This window comes from Rattus norvegicus, chromosome 9 (assembly GCF_036323735.1).
Source record: "Rattus norvegicus strain BN/NHsdMcwi chromosome 9, GRCr8, whole genome shotgun sequence".
Lineage (NCBI taxonomy): Eukaryota > Metazoa > Chordata > Mammalia > Rodentia > Muridae > Rattus > Rattus norvegicus.
The window spans coordinates 17,058,838-17,082,432 of record NC_086027.1 but is presented as its reverse complement, the minus strand read 5'-3'; the positions used below and the strand labels follow the sequence as shown (position 1 = coordinate 17,082,432).

Sequence of the window (23,595 nt, the reverse complement as noted above, 5' to 3'; positions counted from 1 at the left end):
ACATGAGCACTCTGTGTGCGAGTGTGCCTGCATCTCAGAAGAGAGCTTCAGACAGAGGAGGGCATTGGATCCCACTACAGATAGTTGTGGGTCACCATGTGGTTGCTGGGAATTGAACTTGGGAGCAATGGAGAAGCAGCGCTCTTAACCACCAAGCCATCTCTCCAACCTGATAAAAAAGATTTTAAATTTCATTCTTTTCGTGTTTGTTTGCATCTTTCTTCTTGACAACACTGTGATGGAATGTCCAAATGGTGATTAGTGGCGGTTGGTAGAAGGAGCCATATGTGTGATGCCACCATATGTGTGAGACGCTGGCAACAAGGTGCAGACCCAAGACCATGGCCCTGAGCACTGAGGCTCGCCTGCTGGATGTGGGCTCTCAGCCCCATCAGGATGCCTTCAGGTGAGGACAGCAGGTGGTGGCTTGTGCCCTGCTGAGCCGGCCTAGGAGAGTGGCAACCACAATCGCCATGCCCAAGCCTCCAGCCTGGGGCACCTGGAAGCTCCAGCTGTGATGCCCGCGGGTTTTTCGTGGTGGACCTGGAGGCCTGAAGAAGCCGCCCTCGCATCCACAGAGCCTTGAGAGGGGACTGACGCGCCTGGTTGGATCCCTGAATTCTGCACCATGCGCTTCCGGGTGTCCTGCCTCCCGGTGTTGCCTGCACCTTGGAGTGGGCACACGTGTCCTTCCCACCCCGCCCTTCGACCTCGCCCCAGCCGGGCCTCAGGGCACGCGGAGCTCGTGGGTGAGCGCAGGGCCTGAGGGGGCGGGGCGCTAGCGTTATATTTGGCGCCCGCAGCAGCGCGTGTGCCTGGACGAGTTTTCCTTCCGCAGGTGCCCGCAGCCAGGGCGCCTCCGCCCAAGCTGACTCCTCTCTCTCCCTCTCTGACCCCGGCAGGCCCCAGAGGTGATTCTGCCTCCACGATGTCCTCCTTCCTGGAGGCGAGCTCTTCGCAGGCGCCACATCGCCAGCAAAAAGAGAAAGAAAAAAAAGAAAAGAAGAAGCGGACAGGGAAGGGGGCCTTAGCGGCGTTGGGCATCATCTCGGCCACGGGAGGGCGCCCCATGACAGCGGCGGCGTTTCCAACAGAGACTACAGCCTCGCAGTGTCCAAGGAAGAAGCCCAGGCCAGCCCTGCCAGGGGACCTTGAGGCATGGAGCTCGCGGGGACCCCTAGCCCAACCTCCGGTCTGGTCCCCAGGAACAGCAATCAGCAAGCAGCAAGCAGGGCGGGCTGCAGCCCCAGAGCAGCAGAATCAAGGTAGGTAGGAGACCCGCGTCCCTCTTTGGACTGGTTCTGCCCCCCACCCAACCTGGTCCCCCTGTCCTGGGAAAGCAGTGGCAGAAGGAGGCAATGCAAAGTGAGCCCACTGGGTAGGGGGAGGGAGGGTTCAGGGATGTATGGAGAGCTGAAGCAGGGATTGGAAAGCCTATGGCATTGGGAAAGAGTGTAGAGGTGCTCTGGAGTGTGCATGAGAGTTGTGCTCTGACATCCCCAGAGCAACTTGGGGCTGTCACCTCTCTCCAGATTGACTTAGAATTAAATGACCTGTACCTGCCAGGGCAGGACAGGCTTTTCAGAGGCAGCTTATCCTGGTGGCACACTCCCTGTAATGTTTCTATTGTATGTTAAAGGATGGGGATCATGGGAATATATTTTCTTAAAACCTCAGGCAATTTATGCAGATTACAGTTCTGCCTAATTTAATTCTTTCCTGCCTGCTATGAGCAGGCCTCCAGATCAGCAAGTTCCTTTGGAATGGTTTTGCTTGTTTTTGTTTATTGTCCATGGTGCTGATTAGAAAGCCATGAATTGTTTTGTGAATTTTAAATTTCAAGAGGTGGCACCCAGAGTTGATGGTGGTTTCCTTCAAACATTGCAGTGTAGTTGCAGCATAAAAACGTACTTCTTGTGACAAGAAGTGGAAAAAGAAAGTTGATGAGCTAAGAAAAGTAGAGCCTTGAGCCAGATCAACCATTTGGCTTCCTCAAATATGGAGCAAGCATGGATTGTGGCTTTTTCAGAATCGAGGGGGTTTTTAGGATTGGGCAGTGAATGCTGTCTGGGGCTAACCCGTCCCTTTTCTGGCTGACAACCCTTAGGAGAAGGTCAGAATGTGCCAACAGCACAGAGTGGGCACTGGTGGTGTTTGAACTCAGAAGTGCTCAGGAACTGTGAAAGTTTCTCTGTTATCATCCTGGAGCCATCTAGTGAAATAGACCACTGTGATGCTGTGTAAGAGGCCGTTGTGAGGGCTGGAGAGATGGCTCAGTGGGTAAGAGCACCAAGTGTTCTTCCAGAGGTCCTGAATTCAAATGCCAGCAACCACATGGTGGCTCACAACCATCTGTAAGGAGTACTGATGCCCTCTTCTGGTGTGTCTGAAGACAGATGCATTGTCTCACATATAAATAAATAAATCTTACAAAAGATTGTCATCTACTGCAGTTTCTATGTGGACAGGGCACAGTTAAAGGGATTAAAGATCAAGTACATTGTCTGTCTTTAAAGATCAAGTGTATCTCCTAACTTTTAAACCAAGAAATGTAGTGTCTTTTTTGCTGCTTGTGTAGCTTTTCGTGATGTATCTTTTCTCCTATTACGTCGTTTGTTTCCATGATAGTTGTTTTCACGTATATATGATTATCGCTCCTATTTGCAGAGCTATTCAATATTTTCATTGGTTAAATATTTGTGGTGAATTTACATTGTGATATCAGTAAAATGCTATGTAAAAATTTTAGAGAATATACCGGTTTGGGTAATTTTAATAACCTTTGCCCTCAAGTGGTGGCCTGTTTTCACATTGAAAAGACTGGAATTCATTACCATCCATAGCAGGATTGATAGGGAAGCACAATGGACAGCAACAGTGTTGTTCCCTTTGACAGTTGAGGGAGCCAAGCAAGAAGTGTGACTTGCTTTTTGTGATTTACCAAATCAAGACTCAGTATCATTACTATAGAAGCCCATGGAAAAAATGATGAAGTTTTCAGAAATCACCAGTTGAAGAAATGGTGGTTTTGCTTATATTGAATTCCTAGTTTCAGAGTTATGTTTCATTTTTCTTTATTCCTTAATGAGGCTTTTTATTAAGTTTTTTATTCACCATTACACACTTAGATGCACAGTGCTAGGATCGTAGTAGGTGCTCATTAAATCACTGATCATTGGGGAGGAGGAATGATAAGAAAGTATGTATTTTCTGTAAGTTCTGTTAGTTTTGGGAACAGGTGGTTTTAGGTTTACCATCATAGTTTGGTATCTTGTCTCACATAAGACAACTTGACAGAACCCCCTTTCTGGCCATTATGTTCAACTTATTTTTCTCTTAATCATTCTTGAAAATCATGGAAGTAGTGTGGAAAATTGATTGTACCTGCAGTATAGCAAAAAAGCCCAGTCTAGATAGGAAGCAGTTATGTTTCTCCATGAGCTGATGTCTTAAAACATCTAGATTTTAGGAATTTGGTGTTGTGTTTTCTAAACATACATCTTACAGCATACAGATAACATCGTGATAGAATAAAGGAATCTTTTGATTTAGCACCAAATTCCCTAAAGCAATGACTACTGCACAGCTCTCTTGGCCATATGAATAGCCGAAATTATATTTCACTCTTTTAAAGAAATAATGAAAGCACTTAAGGTTAAAGCAGAGCCCATGGCAAAAGTTTGCTGTGGTGTTTCTCTTTGGTTTCTTGTGCTCTTTCTAGGGAATGACTTTAAGAAGTCAGGGCGACCGGTCAGGTGGTCAGTGTGGTCAGGCAGTCATGAGCAGATGGTTAAGCGATGTGCTAGGGCCCCATAGGCCAGTGAGCCCAGCTGAGAAGCAGAGTCTAGCCAGTGAGCCTAACTGAATAGCAGAGGCTAGACAGTGAACCTGACTGAAGAGCAGAGGCTAGCCAGTGAGCCTAGCTTAAGAGGAGAGGCTAGCCAGTGAGCCTAGCTGAAGAGCAGAGGCTAGCCAGTGAGCCTAGCTGAAGAGCAGAGGCTAGCCAGTGAGTCTGACTGAAGAGCAGAGGCTAGCCAGTGAGCCTGACTGAAGAGCAGATGCTAGCCAGTGAGCCCAGCTGAAAAGCAGAGTCTAGGCAGTGAGCCAGGCTGAAGAGCACAGGCTAGCCAGTGAGTCTGACTGAAGAGCAGAGGCTAGCCAGTGAGCCAGGCTGAAGAGCAGAGGCTAACCAGTGAGCCTGACTGAAGAGCAGAGGCTAGTCAGAGAGCCTAACTGAAGAGCAGAGGCTAGCCAGTGAGCCTGACTGAAGAGCAGAGGCTAGCCAGTGAGCCTGACTGAAGAGCAGAGGCTAGCCAGGGAAACTGACTGAAGAGCACAGGGTAGACAGTGAGCCTGACTGAAGAGCAGAGGCTAGCCAGTGAGACTGACTGAAGAGCAGAGGCTAGCCAGTGAGGCTGACTGAAGAACAGAGGCTAGCCAGTGAGCCTGACTGAAGAGCAGAGGCTAGTCAGTGAGCCAGGCTGAAGAGCACAGGCTAGCCAGTGAGCCAGGCTGAAGAGCACAGGCTAGTCAGTGAGCCTGACTGAAGAGCAGAGGCTAGCCAGTGAGCCAGGCTGAAGAGCAGAGGCTAGCCAGTGAGCCTGACTGAAGAGCAGAGGCTAGCCAGTGAGTCTGACTGAAGAGCAGAGGCTAGCCAGTGAGCCAGGCTGAAGAGCACAGGCTAGCCAGTGAGCCTGACTGAAGAGCAGAGGCTCGCCAGTGAGTCTGACTGAAGAGCAGAGGCTAGCCAGTGAGCCAGGCTGAAGACTGAAGAGCAGTGATTTTAACCTTTATTTATAAGTTCTTCCGTTTTCCTAAAATTTCTACAAAGGTTTGCCTCCATAAAGTTTGACTTATAAGGTTCTCCTTGCTCTCTTCTTATCTCCTTTCCTCTTGCTCTTATGACACAATAATTTCCTTACTCTCAATGCCTTACTCTCAACGCTAGGCCTTTACTTCTAAGTTCTTCTTGAGTTCTGTTCTCTTCAGTTCAGTTCTGTCTAAAAAGCTTTCTCTCTCTTTGTCCTCAACATTTGTATATCTTTCTGAACACAGCATCACATGGTGAAAAGTTCACCACAAGTTTGCACAGGAATTCAAATCATAAGTTGGATAATCAGTTTACGACAGAGAATGTTTACATGCATATCCATCAAGAGTAATCATCAGGATAAACCGTCACCATCTGTCACTGGCTCTGCATGTTCATGGAGAGTTAAAAGCTGTAATTTTTATGAGAAAAGAATAAGTGAAATTGCCTATAGGCAAATCCAGTCAATTATTTACGTAAAGTCCTTGCACCTATAGTAAATCATTAGTTCTCTATTTATGAACTTTGGTTAATTGGTTTATACCCTCTTAGCATGGGTTCTAATTTGTAGATGCCTGCTTGGTATTGCAGAAGCAATTCACTCATGAAACTTTAAGAAGGAAGAGTTCTCAATGCAATTTTGATTACCAGAGAAAACATAATAGCTGTCCCATTATAAAGGAGCTTAAAATTACTAATCTAATTTTAGGAACTCTTATAGAATCATCATAAGAATTAAGAAATCATCTATTTGTCTGTACATCATCACGCCAAGACAATACGTCTTCGTTGCTCTGTGGTGATCTGCTCAAAAGAGTGGGGTAAAGAGCATGACAAATACAGAGGCAGATACTTACAGCCAACCATTCAGCTGAGAGCAGGGTCCCCAATGGAGGAGTAAGAGAAAGGATTGAGGGAGCTGAAGGGGTTTACAGCCCCATAAGAACAACACTAAGAAACACCCAGAGCTCCCAGGACCGAAACCACCATCCAAAGAGTACACATGGACGGACCCATGGCTACAGCTGCATATGTAGAAGAGGATGGCCTTCTTGGGCACAAATGGGAGGAGAAGCCCTTGGTCTTGTCAAGGCTTGATGCCCCAGTGTAGGGGAAACCAGAACAGGGAGGCAGATAGGCCTGGGTGTTTGGGTGGGTGTGGTAACACCCTCACAGTAGAAGGGGGAGGGGGTTTTATAAGGGGTTTTGTGGAAACCAGGAAAACGGATAACATTTGAAATGTAACAAAAGACCTCTCTGGGGAAGGGACAGCGGATAAGCTGCTCTGAGCCCCTACTTCCCTGCTGCCTCCCATTGATCGCGACTGTGGTACATGGTGTCAGCCTGGGACTCTCCACGGGCTGCTGCTGGCACTGGACCTGGCGTTAAGGGCCAAGAGCATGATGAGCAAGGAGCACATGGTTTGTCCTGATTCAGAGCAGGGCGAATGGCCACCAGAGAATAAGCACAGCTTCCTGTACGATCCTGAGGTCTTCCTGGGCAAGGAGGACTCCAAGACCTTTGATAGCTAATCCTGAACGAGAGCAGGAGAGGCTGGGGAAAATTGTTGATCCAATCGACAGTGATGAAGGCGGCCTTGTTACTACTGAGGACCTGAAAGTTTGGATCAAACAGGTACAGAAAAGATACATCAACCAAAATGTGGCTAAACTCTGGAAGGATTATGATAGGGACATAGATGAAAAATCTCCTGGGAAGAATACAAGCAGGCTACCTATGGCTACTACCTGGGAAACCTTGCTGAATTCCAAGATAGCTCTGATCATCACAAGTTTAAAAAGTTGCCTCCACGAGATGAGAGGAGGTTTAAGGCCTTGACGGTGACCTGACAGCTACTCAGGACTGGTTCATTGCTTTTCTGCACTAAGAGGATTTAGAACATATGAAGGAGATTGTAGTTCTGGAAACGCTGGAGAATATCGACAAGAACAGGGATGGTTTGTGGACCAGGATGAGTACATTGTGGACATCTTTTTCTCACGAGGACAATTGCCCTGAGACCGACTGGGTTTTGTCTGGGGAGCAGTTCAATGATTTCCCAGATCTGAACAAGGATGGGAAACTGGAATAGGATGAGATTCACCACTGGGTCCTCCCTCAGGACTATGACCAGGCACAGGCTGAGGCCCAGCATCTGGTGTATTAGTCAGATAAGAACAAGGATGAGATGCTGACCAAGGAGGAGATTGTAGACAACTGGACCATGTTTGTGGGAAGCCATGCCACCAATTACAGGGAAGATCTTACCAAAAATCATGATGATCTTTGAAAGAAACTCATCCTCATGTGGCCAACAGTCACCTGCTTTCTACGGATATTCTGGTTGATTGCTATATTTGTCAAGTATATAGCAGTTGTGTCCCTAAACAATAAGAAACCTTTCTAAAGCTCAAAAAAATCATACATTGCACCACAAACAATAATAGTAGGAGATTTAAACACGCCACTTGAATCAATGGATAGATCAGGGAAACAGAAATTAAACAGAGACACAGAAAGACTAAGAGGTTATGAAACAAATGGATTTAACATATATTTATAGAACACACCACCCTAAAACCAAAGGATATACCTTCTTATCAGCATCTCATGGTACCTTCTCCAAAATTTACCATATAATTGGTCACAAAACAAGCCTCAACAGGTACAGGAAGGTAGAAATAATCCCATGCCTCGTATCAAAAAACCACGGACTAAGGCTGCTGATCAATAACAACAAATAGGACAGAAAGCCCACATATACATGGAAGTTGAAGTCAATTACAACTTGGTCATGGCGGACATAAGAAAGAAATTAAAGACTTCTTAGAATTTAATGAAAGTGAAGATACAACATACCCAAACTTATGGGACACAATAAAAGCAATGCTAAGAGGAAAAATCATAGCTCTGAGTGCCTGCAGAAAGAAATAAGAGAGAGCATATGTCAGCAGCTTGACAGCACACCTAAAAGCTCTAGAAAAAATTAAATAAACCCTAGAGGAGTAGAAGGCAGGAAATAATCAAACTCAGGGCTGAAATCAAACAAGAAGAAACAAAACCGAGTATCAAAAGAATCCGCAAACCCAGGAGCTGGTTCTTTGAGAAAATCAACAAGATACATAAACACTTAGCCATATTAACCAGAGGTCACAGAGAGTGTATCCAAATTAATAAAATCAGAAATAAAAGGGAGACATAACAACAAAATCTGAAGAAATTAAAAAGATCATCAGATCCTACTACAAAAACATATATTCAACAAAACTGGAAAATGTGGAGGAAATGGACAATTTTCTATACAGATACCAGGTACCACAGTTAAATCAGGAACAAATTAACCATCGAAACAACCCCATACTCATAAAGACATAGAAACTGCTATTAAACATCTCCCATCCAAAAAGAGCCCAGGACCAGATGGATTTAGTGCAGAATTCTATCAGACCTTCATAGAAGACTTCATACCAATACTGTCCAAATTATTCCGCAAAATAGAAACAGACAGAGCACTACCAAACTCCTTCTATGAAGCCACAATTACTCTTATACTTAAACCACACAAAGATACAACAAAGATAGAGAAATTCAGACCTATTTTATTTATGAATATTGATCAAAAATGCTCATAAAATTCTTGCAAACTGAATCCAAGAACACATCCAAACAATCATCCATCATGGTCAAGTAGGCCTCATGGCAAGGATGCAGGGATGGTTTAATATACGGAAGTCCATCAACGAAATTCATCATATAAACAAAGTCAAAACCACATGATCATTTCATTAGATGCTGAGAAATCATTTGACAAAATTCATTACCCTTTCATTAATAAAGTCCTGGAAAGATCAGGAATTGAAGGCCTGAATCTAAATATAGGAAAATGCAAAATACATCAAACCTGTACCTAACATCAAACTAAACTTAGAGTATTGAAGGAATCCCACTAAAATCAGGGACTAGACAAGGCTGCCCACTCTTTCCCTACTTAAGTACAATATGGTACTTAAGGTCCTAGCCATAGCAATCAAACAACGAAAGTAGGTCAAAGGGAAATAATTAGAAGGGATGAAGTCAAAACACTAATATTTGAAGATGATATGATAGTCTACTTAAGCAACACCAAAATTCTACCAGAGAACTACTTAACCTGATCAACAACTTCAGCAAACTGTCCGAGTATAAAATTAACCCAAACAATTCAGTAGCCTTCCTCTACTCAAAGGGTAAACAGGCTGAGAAAGAAATTAGGGAAATGGCACCCTCCACAATAGTCCCAAATAATATAAAATAACTTGCTGTTACATGAACCAAGCCAGTAAAAAATCTGTATGACAAGAACTTCAAATCTCTGAAGAAATTGAAGAAGGTCTCAGAAGATGGAAAGATCTCCCATGCTCATAGATTGGCAGGATGAATATGGTAAAAAATGACCATTTTGTCAAAGGCAATCTACAGATTCAATGCCATCAGCATCAATATTCCTACTCAATTCTTTATAAAGGTAGAAAGTGCAATTTGCCGTCATTTGGTATAACATAAAACCCAGGACAGCAAAACTATACTCAACAATAAAAGACCTTCTGGGGGAATCACCATCTCTGACCTCAAGCAGTATTACAGAGCAATAGCTTGTATGGTATTGGCATACAGACAGGCAGATCAGTGGAACATAATTGAAGACACAGAAATGAACACACACCCCTATTGTCATTTGATCTTTGACAAAGGAGGTAAAACATCCAATGGAAGAAAGATAGTATTTTTAACAAATGGTGCTGATTCAACTGGAGGTCAACATGTAGAAGAATGCAAGTTGACCCATTCTTATTGCCCTGTACAAAGCTTAAGTCCAAGTGGATCAAGGACCTCCACATCAAACCAGATACACTAAAAGTAATGGATAAAAAGTAGGGAAGAGTCTCGAAGACATGAGCACTACGGAAAATTGCCTGAACAAAATACCAATGGCTTATGCTTTAAGATCAAGAATCGACAATTGGGACCTCATAAAACTGAAAAGCTTCTTTAAGGCAAAGGACAGTGTCATTAGGACAAAAAGGCAACCCACAGATTGGGAAAAAATCTTTACCAATCCTGCATCTGATGGAGGGCTTATATCCAAAGTATACACAAAACAGAAGAAGTTAGAGTACAGAGAGCCAAAAACCCCTGTTAATAAATGGAGTTCGGAGCTAAAGAAAACATTCTCAGCTGAGGAATATAGAATAGCTGAAAAGCACCTAAAGAAATGCTCAACATCCTTAGTCATCAGGGAAATGCAAATCAAAACAACCCTAAGAATCCACCTCACACCAGTCAGGATGCTAAGATCAAAAAATCAGGTGACAACAGATGCTGGCGAGGACGTGGAGAAAGAGGAACACTCGTCCATTGTCGCTGGGATTGCAAACTGGTACAAGAACTCTGGAAATCAGTCTGAACGTTCCTGGAAAATTGGACATTGCACTACCTGAGCACACAGCTATACCTGTCCTGGGCATATACTCAAAAGATGCTCCAACATACAACAACACATATGATCCCCTATGTTCATAGCAGCCTTATTCATAATAGCCAGAAGCTGGAATGAACCCAGATGCCCTTCAACAGAAGAATTTATTCGAAAAATGTGGTACATCTACACAATGGAGTACCACTCAGCTATCAAAAACAATGACTACGTTCAATTCATAGGCAAATGGAAAGAACTAGGAAATATCATCCACAGTGAGGCAATCCAATCACAGAAAAGCACCCTTGATATGGTCTTGGGAGCGATGGCCTTGAAGCCCTCCATTATTGATGTTATTATTATGGTTAGCATTAAGTATGACTGGGTTCATTGAAAATCCCCAGCCAGCTGCAGAAGACTAATACAAATGTGGTGGTCAAGATGAATAATCATATGATAACGTGTGACGTTAAGATACCCAATGTCATGACCTGTAACCTTTCTGAAAAACCAACATCCTGCTGACTAATAGATATTACAAACCTGTGAGTTTTCTGACAACCTGTCAACATCAGCTGATTCCCTGACCACACGAATATTGTGTCCTTGGCGTGGGTAAATTTTCTTACTTCTCTCCTCTCTGTGTTACCCTTTTTATGGTACAAATTAAGCCTTGGGGAAAAATAAAATTGTCACCTTGATCAGACTCTTGTCTTGGCGTCCTTCTTCGCGTCTCTTGTCCCCCATTCTCTTCCAGGTACTCAGCACCCCTCATTGACAGTATGCACTCATTGATAAGTGGATATTGACCAAAACCTCGAATTACCCAAGATGCAATCTACAGATCTCAGGAAACTCAAGAAGAAGGATGACCAAAGTGCAGATGTTCCCACTCCTTCTTAAAAGGGGGAACAAAAATATCCATAGGAGGGGATATGGAGGCCAAAACTAAGGCAGAGACCGAAGGAACAGCCATTCAGAGTCTGCCCCACATGTGGCCCATATATATACATCCAGCAAAACTAGGTAAGATTGATGAAGCTAAAAAGTGCTTACTGAAAGGGACCGGATATACATCTCCCCTGAGAGACACATCCAGAGCATGTCAAATAAAGAGGTCAGTGCTGGCAGTAAACTACTTAACTGAGAACAGGACGCCCTTTATGGGAATTAGAAGAAGGATTCAAAGAGCTGAAGGGCTTGCAACCCCATAAGAACAGCAATGCCAACCAAATAAACCACTAGCAAAAGACTATACGTGGACTGACCCAGGGGTCCAACTGCATATATAGGAGAGAATATCCTTGTTGGGGCACCTGTGGAAGGGGAAGCCCTTGTTCTTAACAAGGTTGGACCCTGAGTGCAAGGAAATGTCCGGGAAGGGGTTTCTAAGTGGCATGGATTGGGGGACCATACATATGGGAGAGGGCATGGCAGGGGGGTATGGACCAAAAGCTGGGAAAGGGAATAACGTTTGAATAAAACATATATATCTATGAAAAAAACTGAAATTTAAAAAAAATGATACTAATAACAAAAATAATCAAAAAAATGTGAATAAGAAAGATATTTTAGGTTTTGGAAAAAGATGAATGCCAGGTATTTGAAAAACTGTATGACGATGGTAAACACTTTAATACACTTGAGAAAGTTTTTATATGTTAATGAACTGCATCTTTTTTTAAATAGTGAATGGAAATACAGTCCCTTCCTGGCTGTGAGGCTAGGTATCCAGATGTAGTGGAATTCATTATTTGTTGGTCCTGAATCTTTGAGCCGGCTTCTAACTCAGCTTATGCCAAGGAAACTAGGCCAAGGTGATATCTAAGCCATTGACCAAACTATCTGGACTAACAATCACAGGTGAAATTCCACCTTGTAAATGGGAGGAGAGGAATAAAAGATACCTTTAAGGATTTAAAAACGATGAAATGTACCCAAAAAAATCCAATAAAAAAGTTTAAAATAAAAATAACTTAGGAAATACAAAATACTGGGGTACCATTCCACAATCATGATGTGTTTCTTCTTTGATAGCTTGCAGGTTAATTTACTTCTTTATAACTGTTTTCTTATTTCAAATTAAGTAATGGCATCATCTGTGGTGTGATGGTGAGAACAAAAGCTTTGCCGAACTTGAATAATCGATCCCTCCCGAGCATGTGCTTAACATTCTAAGCTCAGGGAAATTTCCTGAGGGGATTAAAGAACAAAATCCAAACATAAAACAGCAACAACAACGATGTAAAAACATTCTGGAATCTGGGTATGAAGGCATGTTGCAACTTTAATCAGCTTTGTAGGTATTTCTGATAAAACACATAAAGAAACAAAAATCCCATCACAGTCCTAGCACTTGCATCCAAGAAAGAGAGAGCTGTGAGGTAGTGCCTGCTGCTTCTTTCCCCAGATACCCCTGGGCCTCAGGCCTGCACCCAGTGAGCTGGACCAAGAGCAGCCAGGTTGAAATTCCTGCTGCCATGGCAGGATTCTGCAGGAACATTTCCCTTTGACAACAAGGAACCTGTGTGGAGGAGACCTCTTGGTGAGTCCTCAAGGACTCTATGTGTCCTATTCTACAGGGAGAAGCCCTGCCAGGTCTTTGGCAAGGCCAGCCAGTTGTATGGGGAAGTCTCTGGTCCTGTGGCAGAGGGCGAGGAATGGCAGAAAGAATGGCAGCTCCACTGAGAGCAAAGGCTACCTCTTCTAGGCCTATGACCTCCTAATTAATTTATCTTTTCACCTGATGCCCTATTCACATTTTCTTACTATCATACAACTGTGATCTTGATGAGCAGCTGGGCTCTTGTTTTCTTAATCAGTTCTTTGTTGTCACAGAACTTTTTAACTTACTCCAGCCCCTGAGACTTATTCATACCTTCTGTATGCAGTAGGACCCTTGGTGGGACTGTCATCTCAAAAATAGAAGCTTCGGTAATCCAAAAGATTGGACTCCAGTTTACCTCAGGCCAGGAAAGAAGTCAGCCATCATTAGTAAAAGAGCAAGGGAAAATTACATAGGAAAAACAAGTGCCCTAATCAGAAGAAAAGATCCTCAACTTCTAAGGCACGCACATCTGCACCCCTCTCTTCTGAGCTTTGTATAGTGATGTTGTATAACTCCAGATGGTAGTAAAAGGCAGAGTTCTTCCCAGAAAGGTCAGACATGATTTTCACTCTTACATCTCTGAGGTGGGCTGGCATTATAGCACACATTCATGTTGAATTATTATAACACCTATGATAAGAAGACAGAATCCATATATCACAATGCCAAATAGACTCCCTCCTGAACATATGGACCCATTAAAATTGAGGTTCAACCTGAACTCAGGCCATTCTACTCCCTTCCCGTCCTCCTGATTCTTATGTTTGCTACAAGTAAAAGATCATGTTGTAGTCCCCAATATTCTCATGCCTAGATTTGTCTATTCACAGAGAAGGATATTGGAGAAGTGATGGCTATATAGTTACAATGTAGTAACACAAGGTCCAGGTTGACATTTGCTCACTGATGTCCAATTTAATTGTCTTGTTATATTTGAGAAAGGGAGGATGTCCTACATAATATATAAAACAGACAGAAATTTATTATTTTATATATGCCCTGTTGTTGATCCCTCTGTTCCCAAGTAAAAGGAGTTTTTATTGCAAAAAAATAGGATTATAGACCATTGATTTTGTGAAATACATGGATATGTAAATGGAAACAATGTCGGCTTTCAAGGACTGCACAGTAAGCAAATATTTCCAGGTTTTATACACTCAGAGGTATAGAAGAAATATATTGGCCTCCAGAAAAAGGGAAAAGCTTAGAAATCGAAATACATGTCACATGCATTGTCTCGAGTAGTAGATTTACTTTTAAGAAAAATCTCCCTCCTCCTTGGTCCCTAGAGATTTGGGTGCTAAGAAAAATCTGTTCTCCAATTCAGGGTTGTAAGAAACCCTCCGCAGCAAAAGCATTGTTGACTTCTAATGAAGCAGAGAAACATATCTAGCTTTGAAATAGAGGTTGCCAAATGGTATTCCCAGTGACACATGGGAGACTGGAGGACAGGGTCCCAATAGAAATTCATCAGTTTGGGGAGAGCTGGTTAGTAGGTAGACCATAGAACTTTCCAGTGACATCATCAGTAAGACGTTCACTGGACACTCTATTGTATCTAAGAGATCCCTAGAATCTTCTGTGATGTCACCAGTGTTGGTCACAGAACTATTACTTCAGTTCCCTTTGGGTTCACAAGCAGGCATGTTTCGCCAGCTGCTCAGGCTATTTCGGAAGGAAAGTGTTGATCAAGGAGAGGCCGCACCAGGTCAGAAGGAAGCTGACCCCCTCTCTAGTGAAACAGGAAGGAGGAAATCATTCTTGGGAAGGCTTGGTGAGTCGTGGGTAGAGTTGGGGAACATCCTCAAGGAGGTAGTTTTGAGATGTGCCTTCTAAGACTAGGCCTTACAAGCAGGAGCCTTGGGATTTTTCAAAGGCAAACCAAGAGTCAGGAGTTCCTGATCTTTAATTTGAGAGAAAGCCATAAAGTTGTAAGACTTCAGTGTCTTTTCTTGAAGCTTTTTAACTGTGAGTGTCAATGATTGGCAGGAGGAGGCACTGTGAGATTAACAATGTGACCATCCATGGTTGGGAGTTGAAGCACTTCATCCTCTAGATTACTGTACGTTACATAAGTCTTGATGGCGAGAACAAGGAAGGATGCACCCCTAGTCATGAATTGAGTTCTCAGACACTTTGGGCTGGACCACACTTGGTTAGAGCTTGATGGTGCTAAACATTATGAAGTCATTATGAACTCCAGGATTATCTGCACCATATCTGATATAACAATGTCGCAGATGTTTATGTCTCAGTCAGATTATAACTTTCAGTGCCGCGGGTTGTGTAATAGTGAGTGTGGCACGTGTATGGCATTAGAGGTTGGGAAGAGGGACATAGCTTAAGAATCAACCTTTAAGAAAGCTTTTCTGCTCTTTCAGGGATTCACCCAGTCTCTACCATTTCCCCTTCCTCCACCTCCTTTTCGGATTCAGAATGATCTATTCTGCCCATTGGTTCAAATATGCAAATTCACTTGGGTTTATCTGTCTACAGGTTTTGGTAGGAAGGCATCATCCCAAAATGTCATCACTAAGGAAGAGGAGTGTCTAAAGGAACTGGAGGAACTCAAATTTGAAATCCAGAAGTGTCAATTCGAGAGGGATGAACTTTATCAAATCCTGGATCTTTATATCTATGATGAGTGGGACCACAGGTAGTCATTGTGCCCAGTAACCTGTTCACTGTCTTGCGCTCTCTCTCTGCTACCTCAAGATTTACTCATAGCACGAGAGAGTTTCACCTCTCATCCTGGATTTTAAGGAGATTTGGCAGGCATTTGCTTGTGAGATGAGCTAGGTGCTGTGTGTTTAGGGTCAACCTCTTTTGTACTTGACCCTGAGCCTCTTGGATTAGCATTGGTTCTGTCAACAGCTAGAATGACCTTGTCACACTTGCTGCAACTGTGTGTGTGAATGAAATGCCTGCACGTCATCACTCTTTCCTCTGAATTTGTTCATTATACACTGATTCTATGGCACCTCCATGGATGTAGTTGGAATTCTAAATGTGTTTGGAAATGGGTTGGTGTGTATATATGTGGCAGTATTTGTTGGTGGTTTACTCTGGATCAGGACGTCTGGGACCTTTGAATGGGTCTGAGGATTTGTTTGATCAACAGTTTGCAGGTCATGATAGTGATTAGTACATGGAGGCCCACACTGATCAACACAGCACTTTGCTCCTTCTGTATACCTTGGTGGCACACAGGACTCTCCTGAGGGGAGGAGGTGCTATAAATCCTCTTCCCTGTCAAACATAGTTATGCCCTCTGGAAATTCATGTAACGATAGAAACCAAGGATTGAGTATACCTGCTTTCAAAACAAGAGAAATGTCATCACAGCTTTCTCTTGGGCCCAAAGCTGTGGCACAGACTGGAGGAATCTTCTTCCTGAACTAGTGAATTCCATCATGCTCACCTGGCCAGCTCTTGATGGTCGGGTCCCTCCAACTGGTACCGTGACTCTGTTGTCCTGTGCCCAGGATAATAAACTTAACCAGTACAAATACTTTGAAGGAGCAAGTATGTGGAACATACTGAGTTTAAGTAATAGAGAGAACACTCTGATTTTACCTAATTTGTTTCACCTGCTTTGATCTTTAGTTTTTTTATTTTTTTAACTATCCAGGGATTGTTTATTGTGACCTAGAAATGGTCACTGTGGTCTTGACAGTTGTTATTCCCAAACAGGCAGCTCTCAGGCTGGCTCTGCCCCTCCTATATAGTGAGTCTTTGCAGAACCATATCTCTCAGGATTCCAAGGAGTCCTTATTTCAAAACAAATGTTTGCTTATTTACATAGAAATATTTTCTGTGGATTGAGACTCACTGTTGGGTTTTGGTCTGGTTTTTGACTTTGCCATTTTCTTCCCTTCCACCATTCCTTGAATTTGAAATTTTTTATTATATATTTTTATTTACATTTCACCTAATTCTGAAATCGTGAGTTCAAAACGTTGTTTGTTCCTTTGGCCATGACCTAACCCAGGCTGCATGTCGAATTGCCAGTCCTTCAATCTGAACATGAGATGAGAATGATGGCTATGCAAATGATGACCAACTCAATAAGTGATGCCATGGAGAGGTACAAGGAGCTCATACAAGTGAACAGTTCCTACCGGTGAGTCGCTGACAGAGATGAGAACCCAGCACTAGGCAGGGAATGCTTCTGTCCTGTATGACTTTAACAAAAGTCAGGGCTCTGGTTCCATGGTGTTTGACTCTTAACAAGAAGGCTGCCGCCTGGCAAGGGTCTTAGATTTGTAGCTCTTGGACTCAGTTGTCCTACATGTGAAGGGTGTAGAAGACCCTCCAATTGTTATTTTCCCCGTTAAAGTTCCTCTAGATTGAAAAGGTTTGCACCATAATGGGAATATCAATCAACTCTGAATCTCTAGGACTCTGACAGGAGATTTAAAGATCTGTGATCCATGAGAAACACATGGAAAGAGTCTATATCTATTGGGTCTTCAACTACCCCTCAGAGGGGCTTTCCCCACAACGTGAAGATGGTTTCACCATACCATGGACATACGAGCTCCCTTATGGACCATCTCTTCTTCCTTGATTTATATAAACCGTCTTAGTGTCAGGATTTTCAGAAGTACTTTGATTCATGTGGAATGTGGGTTCTGGATTTGACCTCCTCTAATTGGTGCTAACTTGCATAGTGTGGCTCTATTCTGGGATTTCTGAGGATGAGGACCCTTGAAGGGATGATTGGACTTGTAGGAGTGACAGGCAAATAGAAGCTGGCTGGGATTTACCATTTTTTGTTTGTGGTTCAGCATCAGGCACTCCCAGCTCCTGCGTGAACAAGCTCAATTGAAGAACAATATACAGATTTTGCTGAATGTGAAGAGAGAACTGCTGGTGGAGCAGACTGAACTGCCAGCATTCTCTGTGGAGACAAAAAGGCTCTGTGAAGAGGCCGGAATGAACATCTGTGACCCCAGTGCCACGCAACAGCAGGTAGGGTTAGGCCTCAGGGTCAGGTTGTCCTCAGGTCTTACCATAAACATAGACAAACCAATGTAACTGTCTATTGACTGATCCATGTCCTGACCTAGGTCTCATCCAAGTGTTCATTCATGTGATGGTTTACAAGGCTTTCTGTGGAGATAGCCCCTTTTCAAGAAACTGCATGTTTCGAAAGCAAATGTTCCTGCTCTTCGAGAATCTGCACTTCATTAAGGGAGATAGGTTGATCACACAGCAGAGCACTACATGCCATTATGTATGGAGGGTGCTATGTGGGAGCCCCTCTTTAGACTAGAGCAGGGCTTTGAGGGATGAAGCAAAAGCCCAGAGCCCATTTTCTTTACAGGGATGGTGTGAGACTCAGGAAGTAAGTAGTTTTCAAGGAGGAGAGCCTGGTGGAAATGCCAAAGAAATGGTTCTCATTGTCATTTGTGGTGGCTTTTGTTCTTCCTCCCCTCATGTCCCTGTATATGAAGATGGTGACTTCATGCTTCATAGATCTTGGGTAACTACAGAGCCTGTGTATCAGCATGTCAGTCCTGTCTTATTTGAGTGCTCCTGGAGAGTTCATAACTGGGCCTTAGAACCTGAAGCTGGTTAGAAGAGCAAGGATGTGGAAAAGGTTTCTCAAAGGCTGAGGGTTGGTATGAGAGACTTGAGATTTCAAGAACAAAGTTATCCATATGTACCCCCAATTCTCACCAAGAAAATTGCATTGCTGTGCTGACCTGCATCTTAGGGAGCATGCGGGGATGCCAGTTCATGACATGCAGTTTTGTCCAGTCATTATCTAACTTAGTCCTTTAAGCCTAGGTCTCTCAACAAACATGAAGCTTCCTGTTTTGTGCTGGCCAGCAGTCTTTGCATCATTCGTCCAGTTCCAAGATGAGCCCCCTCTCTTATTTGTCTCAACACATTCTTAAACCATTCAGCTATTTTAAAAATAAGGATTAGATTTCTTCACTTTACCTGAACAGAGTTATCCCCAGGGAAGATTCTGGATTGTCTTATTGGCTTCACCATGATATTGCATGGAATCCTAGAGTGCAACCCTCTGCTGACATTGCTTTGCTGACTATATCATGGGCACTGCATTCTTTCAGGATAGATTCCCTCTCAATATTGTACACAGTGCTGCATTTCAGAAAATTCACTGTATGTTATTTATTTAGCCTTTTTCTGACTGACATTGAGGTTGTTTTAATACCACAGGAACTCTAATGTGATCAAATGTTCCTGGGAACTGACCATGAGTCACTGTCTCCTCTGGTGCTTCCAAAGTCTTCTATGAAGGAAACAGAGTAGTTTTAGTGAGGGGCCTATGATGAGTCAGCATAGCGCTTGATGGAGTCTTTTCCTAGAAATCTCTCTTGGGGATTTGATGTTGTGTTGTTTAGGCTATCTGTGCAGAACATGTAACTTACTTGTCGGACCAGCAAGTATCTGCATAGAAAGGTTTCCTGAAGTGGAAATGAGTACAGGCCAGGGCAGCACATCTTACTTGTGTCTAAGAGACTTGTACACAGCATTGTTCCCACTAATTCCTCACTCAACAGGAAATGTGCTGCATAAGAGCAAAGTTTTCATTTGTGCATGCAAGTGTGTATCTGTGTGTCTGTGTTTGTGTGTGTGTTTGTGTGTGTGTGTGTGTGTGTGTGTGTGTGTGGTGTGTGTGGGTATATGTGTGTGTGTGTGTGTGTGTGTGTGTGTGTGTGTGTGTGTGTGTTTGCAGTAGTGAACGTATGTTTCCCTCTATTTCCAAGTTTCACGAGAAAAGTACTCTAAGCGTTCACTTTACATCCATGAAACATGAAATAGAGCTGCCCAGTCATTTGGCATCTCCATCTAGCTCTGTACAGCAAAAGGACACTTAAATTACTAATTTATTGTTTCCAAAAATTTCAGAATGAATTATCTTGTGAAGTCTGGGGGAGGAGTGGAAATATGTTCAAGTGAGTCATGTTTCACAGGGGTAACAAATGGTACAGGCCTAGAGCTTGCAGGTCCCTTTTTGTTACGGTGTAGAAGCAGGACAATAAAATCCTTTAGAAATGCAACCCCCAAAAAGAGGACACAAAAACACCTGTAAAGTTAGATTTTCAAGTGATTAGGGGCAAAACTACTGATCTGCATTGAAATCCTTTGGAGCACATCAAAGGAATGGAGTACTGGGAGGTAAGGGCAAGGCTTCTCTAGAAAAATCCATGAGTTTATTCTGCTTCTCTGTTCTTTGTGAATTGTGAAAGCCCACTGGAAGGTTATGTCACTCACTGTGTCTTCTCCAAGGTTGCTTTCCACATTGCCTGCTACCATTTCTTTCGAGCTACCTTGGCACACTACAACTTCCCCATGGAGTTTGGCTTGGATTTTATTCATTGAGAATGTGAGTTGCTTGGAATTGTATCGTCATCTAGAAAAAGTCCCATAGCTATGCTGTGGTGCAAGAACAGGGCAGTTTCAGGAACCCCTTTAGGTGCACAGATAATCCAAAGCGCTCCTCTATGTTATCTGTGTAGCATTCTGCAAGTGCTGTCGATCAACATCATTTTCTCTCAGTTAATTTCAGCCTCAATGGGTTAGGAGAAATGATGAGCTTCAAATGGGTCTGACAGTGTAAGAACAGGTAGCCCTATGAGAAGCCATGTTCAGAAAGTGGAACAGAAGTTTTAGTTAACCCAGTGATTCCACAACAAGGAGTAGGTATTGCCATTGCAACTAGGGAGCATCAATGTTGTAGTGGTCCCAGAGTAACCTTGAAGGAGAATCTATCCAGACGTCCATCAGCCAAGGAGTAAAAGTGTACCATACGATGGAGCCCTTCCATAGATTCTGATTCAGTGTGAGATAATCCATGCAAGCGTTTACTTACTTATTCAAATTATCTGTGGAACAATCACATTACGGGGAGAACATTTGTTGATTTGGATCCTGGTTATGGATATTTCCTATGATTCTACTTTGGGCATGAAGTCACTCAGGCTATGGTAAAGACAGCTCCGATTAGAAGAAGTTGCACACTTTGGGGAAAGTCTGAAAGAGTGAACAAGAACAAGAGTCTAGTCCACCACCAATATATGATCCTTTGCTGAGCAACAAGACAGCTCTACACAGCCTTTGGGACTTGCTAAGCCAGATTGTTAATGGGGAAAGAACCCTGAGTCTATGACGGTTTATGGGAGGACAGCACATCACTGACTGAGCTGTCTATAGGTCTGGCCACTATGTACATATCCCAGTCAACATTTGTTTTTATGCCTCCAGCGAATCCTGGGGAATCTTTACATTAAGCATTAATGTTCAGGTAGGAACACAGGCTGGAAGAAGCCATTTGAATATCCTTCCCTATATAAATACCCTCTTTGGGTGGATGACCACCCACCTGGATTTCAGCCTCAGGCAGCTAAGGAGCTACTCAGAGTATAGTTCTGGTACAGTTCATGTGAATTTTGCCCATGAAACAATATATATGATCCTCTGGATTTCTAGCTATGTTCTACTCCTTTCTTCCTGTGATCTCTCCGGAAAGATCTGAGGACATTTTCTCTTCTGTCCTCTCACAAATTGCCTTACACTAGCCATAGACTTACAGGGGTGCTGTTCTGTTTCTACATCATAATCACCTTTAATGTCCGTGTGTACGCTGGGAAGATTTACATGGAGCACATTCTCAGTGATTACAGGATCTATGCAGTGAGCATGAATTTGAAGTGAGATGGCTTCTCTGTGTATTTGCAGACTCAGTGGTTACAAATGGAAACTAGACGGGTTCCTTCAGTGCTAACATAATCAGAAATTTCACCTCAATTCTGGGCATGTTCTCCAGAAGGAATCCACATGGTATTCTACGTTGCTCATACCTCTCTTGAACTCAGATTCAGACATAGCTACAATGTTATTATTCAATGTCATATACCTGGACCAGTGGGGAAAAATGCTCATTTTTCTCTTAATCCCAGCACAGTGCATAGTCCACAGTTCAAATTCCAGCAGTGTTAAAAGCTGAGATATAAATCCAAGCGCAGGTACTCTATGTCACTTGGGGATGCAGGGACTGACCTCAGCTGACAAGTCATGCTGGATTGTCCAACTGAATAGAGCTGATGTAAGAGGGAGAGCTGAATTGACAACCACTCAATAAATCTTTATTCCCTTGCTCTGCTAGGTCTGAAATTCTCCAGCAGAAACTCGAACATGACACAGACCAGGATAAGATCTCCCTTGGAGAGAAGAGCTACAGGAGGAGAACTAAGTGTGCACAGCAAATACACCACTATTGTGTCTCATCTGTAGTGTCCATAGCAATTGTGGACTGCATTTTCCTCCTTTAGTTTAACTTCTTTGGATTGAATAGGCCGTACTTTCACCTCAGCCTCTCCAACAAATGTGCACTTTTTGAGGGACTCAGAGAAGTGCTGATGCACATCAATCAAGAGCTGCTGGTCATCCAGAAAGACTGTGCATGTGTAAATTTGTACTTGTCCTGATGGGTCATCCAGAAGAGTTTCATGGAGATCAGTTCACAACATTGGAAAGACTTTGTGACAAAGTCTGTAATATCATTTATACTCAGTATTGGTAGGCTTTTTCCTTAATACCCCCACTCCAACAAAACAGACCTACTTCCACTCCTCTCGAAAAGATTGTTACCATCACTAACTGCTTGTCTACTATGTCTCCAAGGCAAGCCACAGGCTATAAGTCTATTCTGCAAAAGGAGCAGCAAAAGAATGCTTAGCGCAATTCTTCTATTTAAAGTTTGGTTAATTTTTAATTGTTTTGGTTATTTGGTTTTCCTTCTATTCATTTGAAGATTTATTATTTATCTGTTGTTGTTGTTTTGTTCATTTGCTTTTCTATTTTGATAAGGATATAGACTGTATATATTTACTACCTGCATCTGGTTACTATCAAGTAAATTGGATGTATTCTGGTCAATAAAGGAGTAATCTTAAACTCTTCACTCTTAGGAACCTTCTTTATTGATCATTAGTGTCAACATCTGAAGTCCCACAGCTATCAGGGAGGGATGGATCTCTGCATTCTCATGGGAACTGGGCATCAAATCACTTCCCAGTCAGACTGAGATTCACAGGCATTTATACAGTCACTGTGCACTGTGTTTCCAACTCTGAATTTCACCTTCATCATGCATACATTACCCACTGTGTATGCTTGCTGTCAAATATATAGTTACCTGTAAATTATACTCTGTCGATGAGAGTTTTGACCAAATTAATAGGATAAACATTAATTTTTCTGTAACACCTCCCAGGACATATAAACATGGTATAAGGGAGTTTAAAGCCATCGGGAATCCTGCACCCAAATCCAGGGGCAGAAAATGCTGAACACCCAGGAATGCAGATAATCCTGAGACCACAGGAAAGAAAGCCACTTCTGACCAGCTCTGCCCACATCTCTGGCCCAATATTAATCTGCATGGTGCCTCTGGAAACAGGAATAGAAGAGCAGTCAGTGGCAGGAACCTGCTTGGTCCAGCCTGGACCCAGAACCTACCTGGGCCCTGAGCATATTTGAAGAAAACCATAGGCATACAATTCTCTGTTTCCTGACTGTGGCTTTTTTTGATTCGAAGCTCAAAATACCATTTTGTTGTTGTTGAATTTTAATTGGGTATTTTTCATTTTGAATTCAAATGTTATTCCTTCCTTGTTTTCCAGAAATAAGTCTGAATACCATCGCCCTCCACCTCTGCTATAAAAGTATTCCCTTCACCAG

The 23,595-nt window shown here is 43.0% G+C and overlaps 1 protein-coding gene across 1 annotated transcript; it reads left to right on the top strand.

Annotated features, from left to right (window-relative positions):
- The first annotated feature begins 638 nt into the window (after positions 1-638).
- Positions 639-22,816, top strand: LOC134480530 (uncharacterized). The gene is made up of 6 exons (XM_063268055.1): positions 639-749; positions 903-1,265; positions 15,370-15,529; positions 16,865-16,996; positions 17,664-17,847; positions 22,019-22,816. The coding sequence occupies exons 2-6, from the start codon at positions 929-931 to the stop codon at positions 22,022-22,024; spliced, it is 819 nt and encodes a 272-aa protein (XP_063124125.1). The 5' UTR covers positions 639-749; positions 903-928; the 3' UTR covers positions 22,025-22,816.
- Positions 22,817-23,595: the final 779 nt, after the last annotated feature.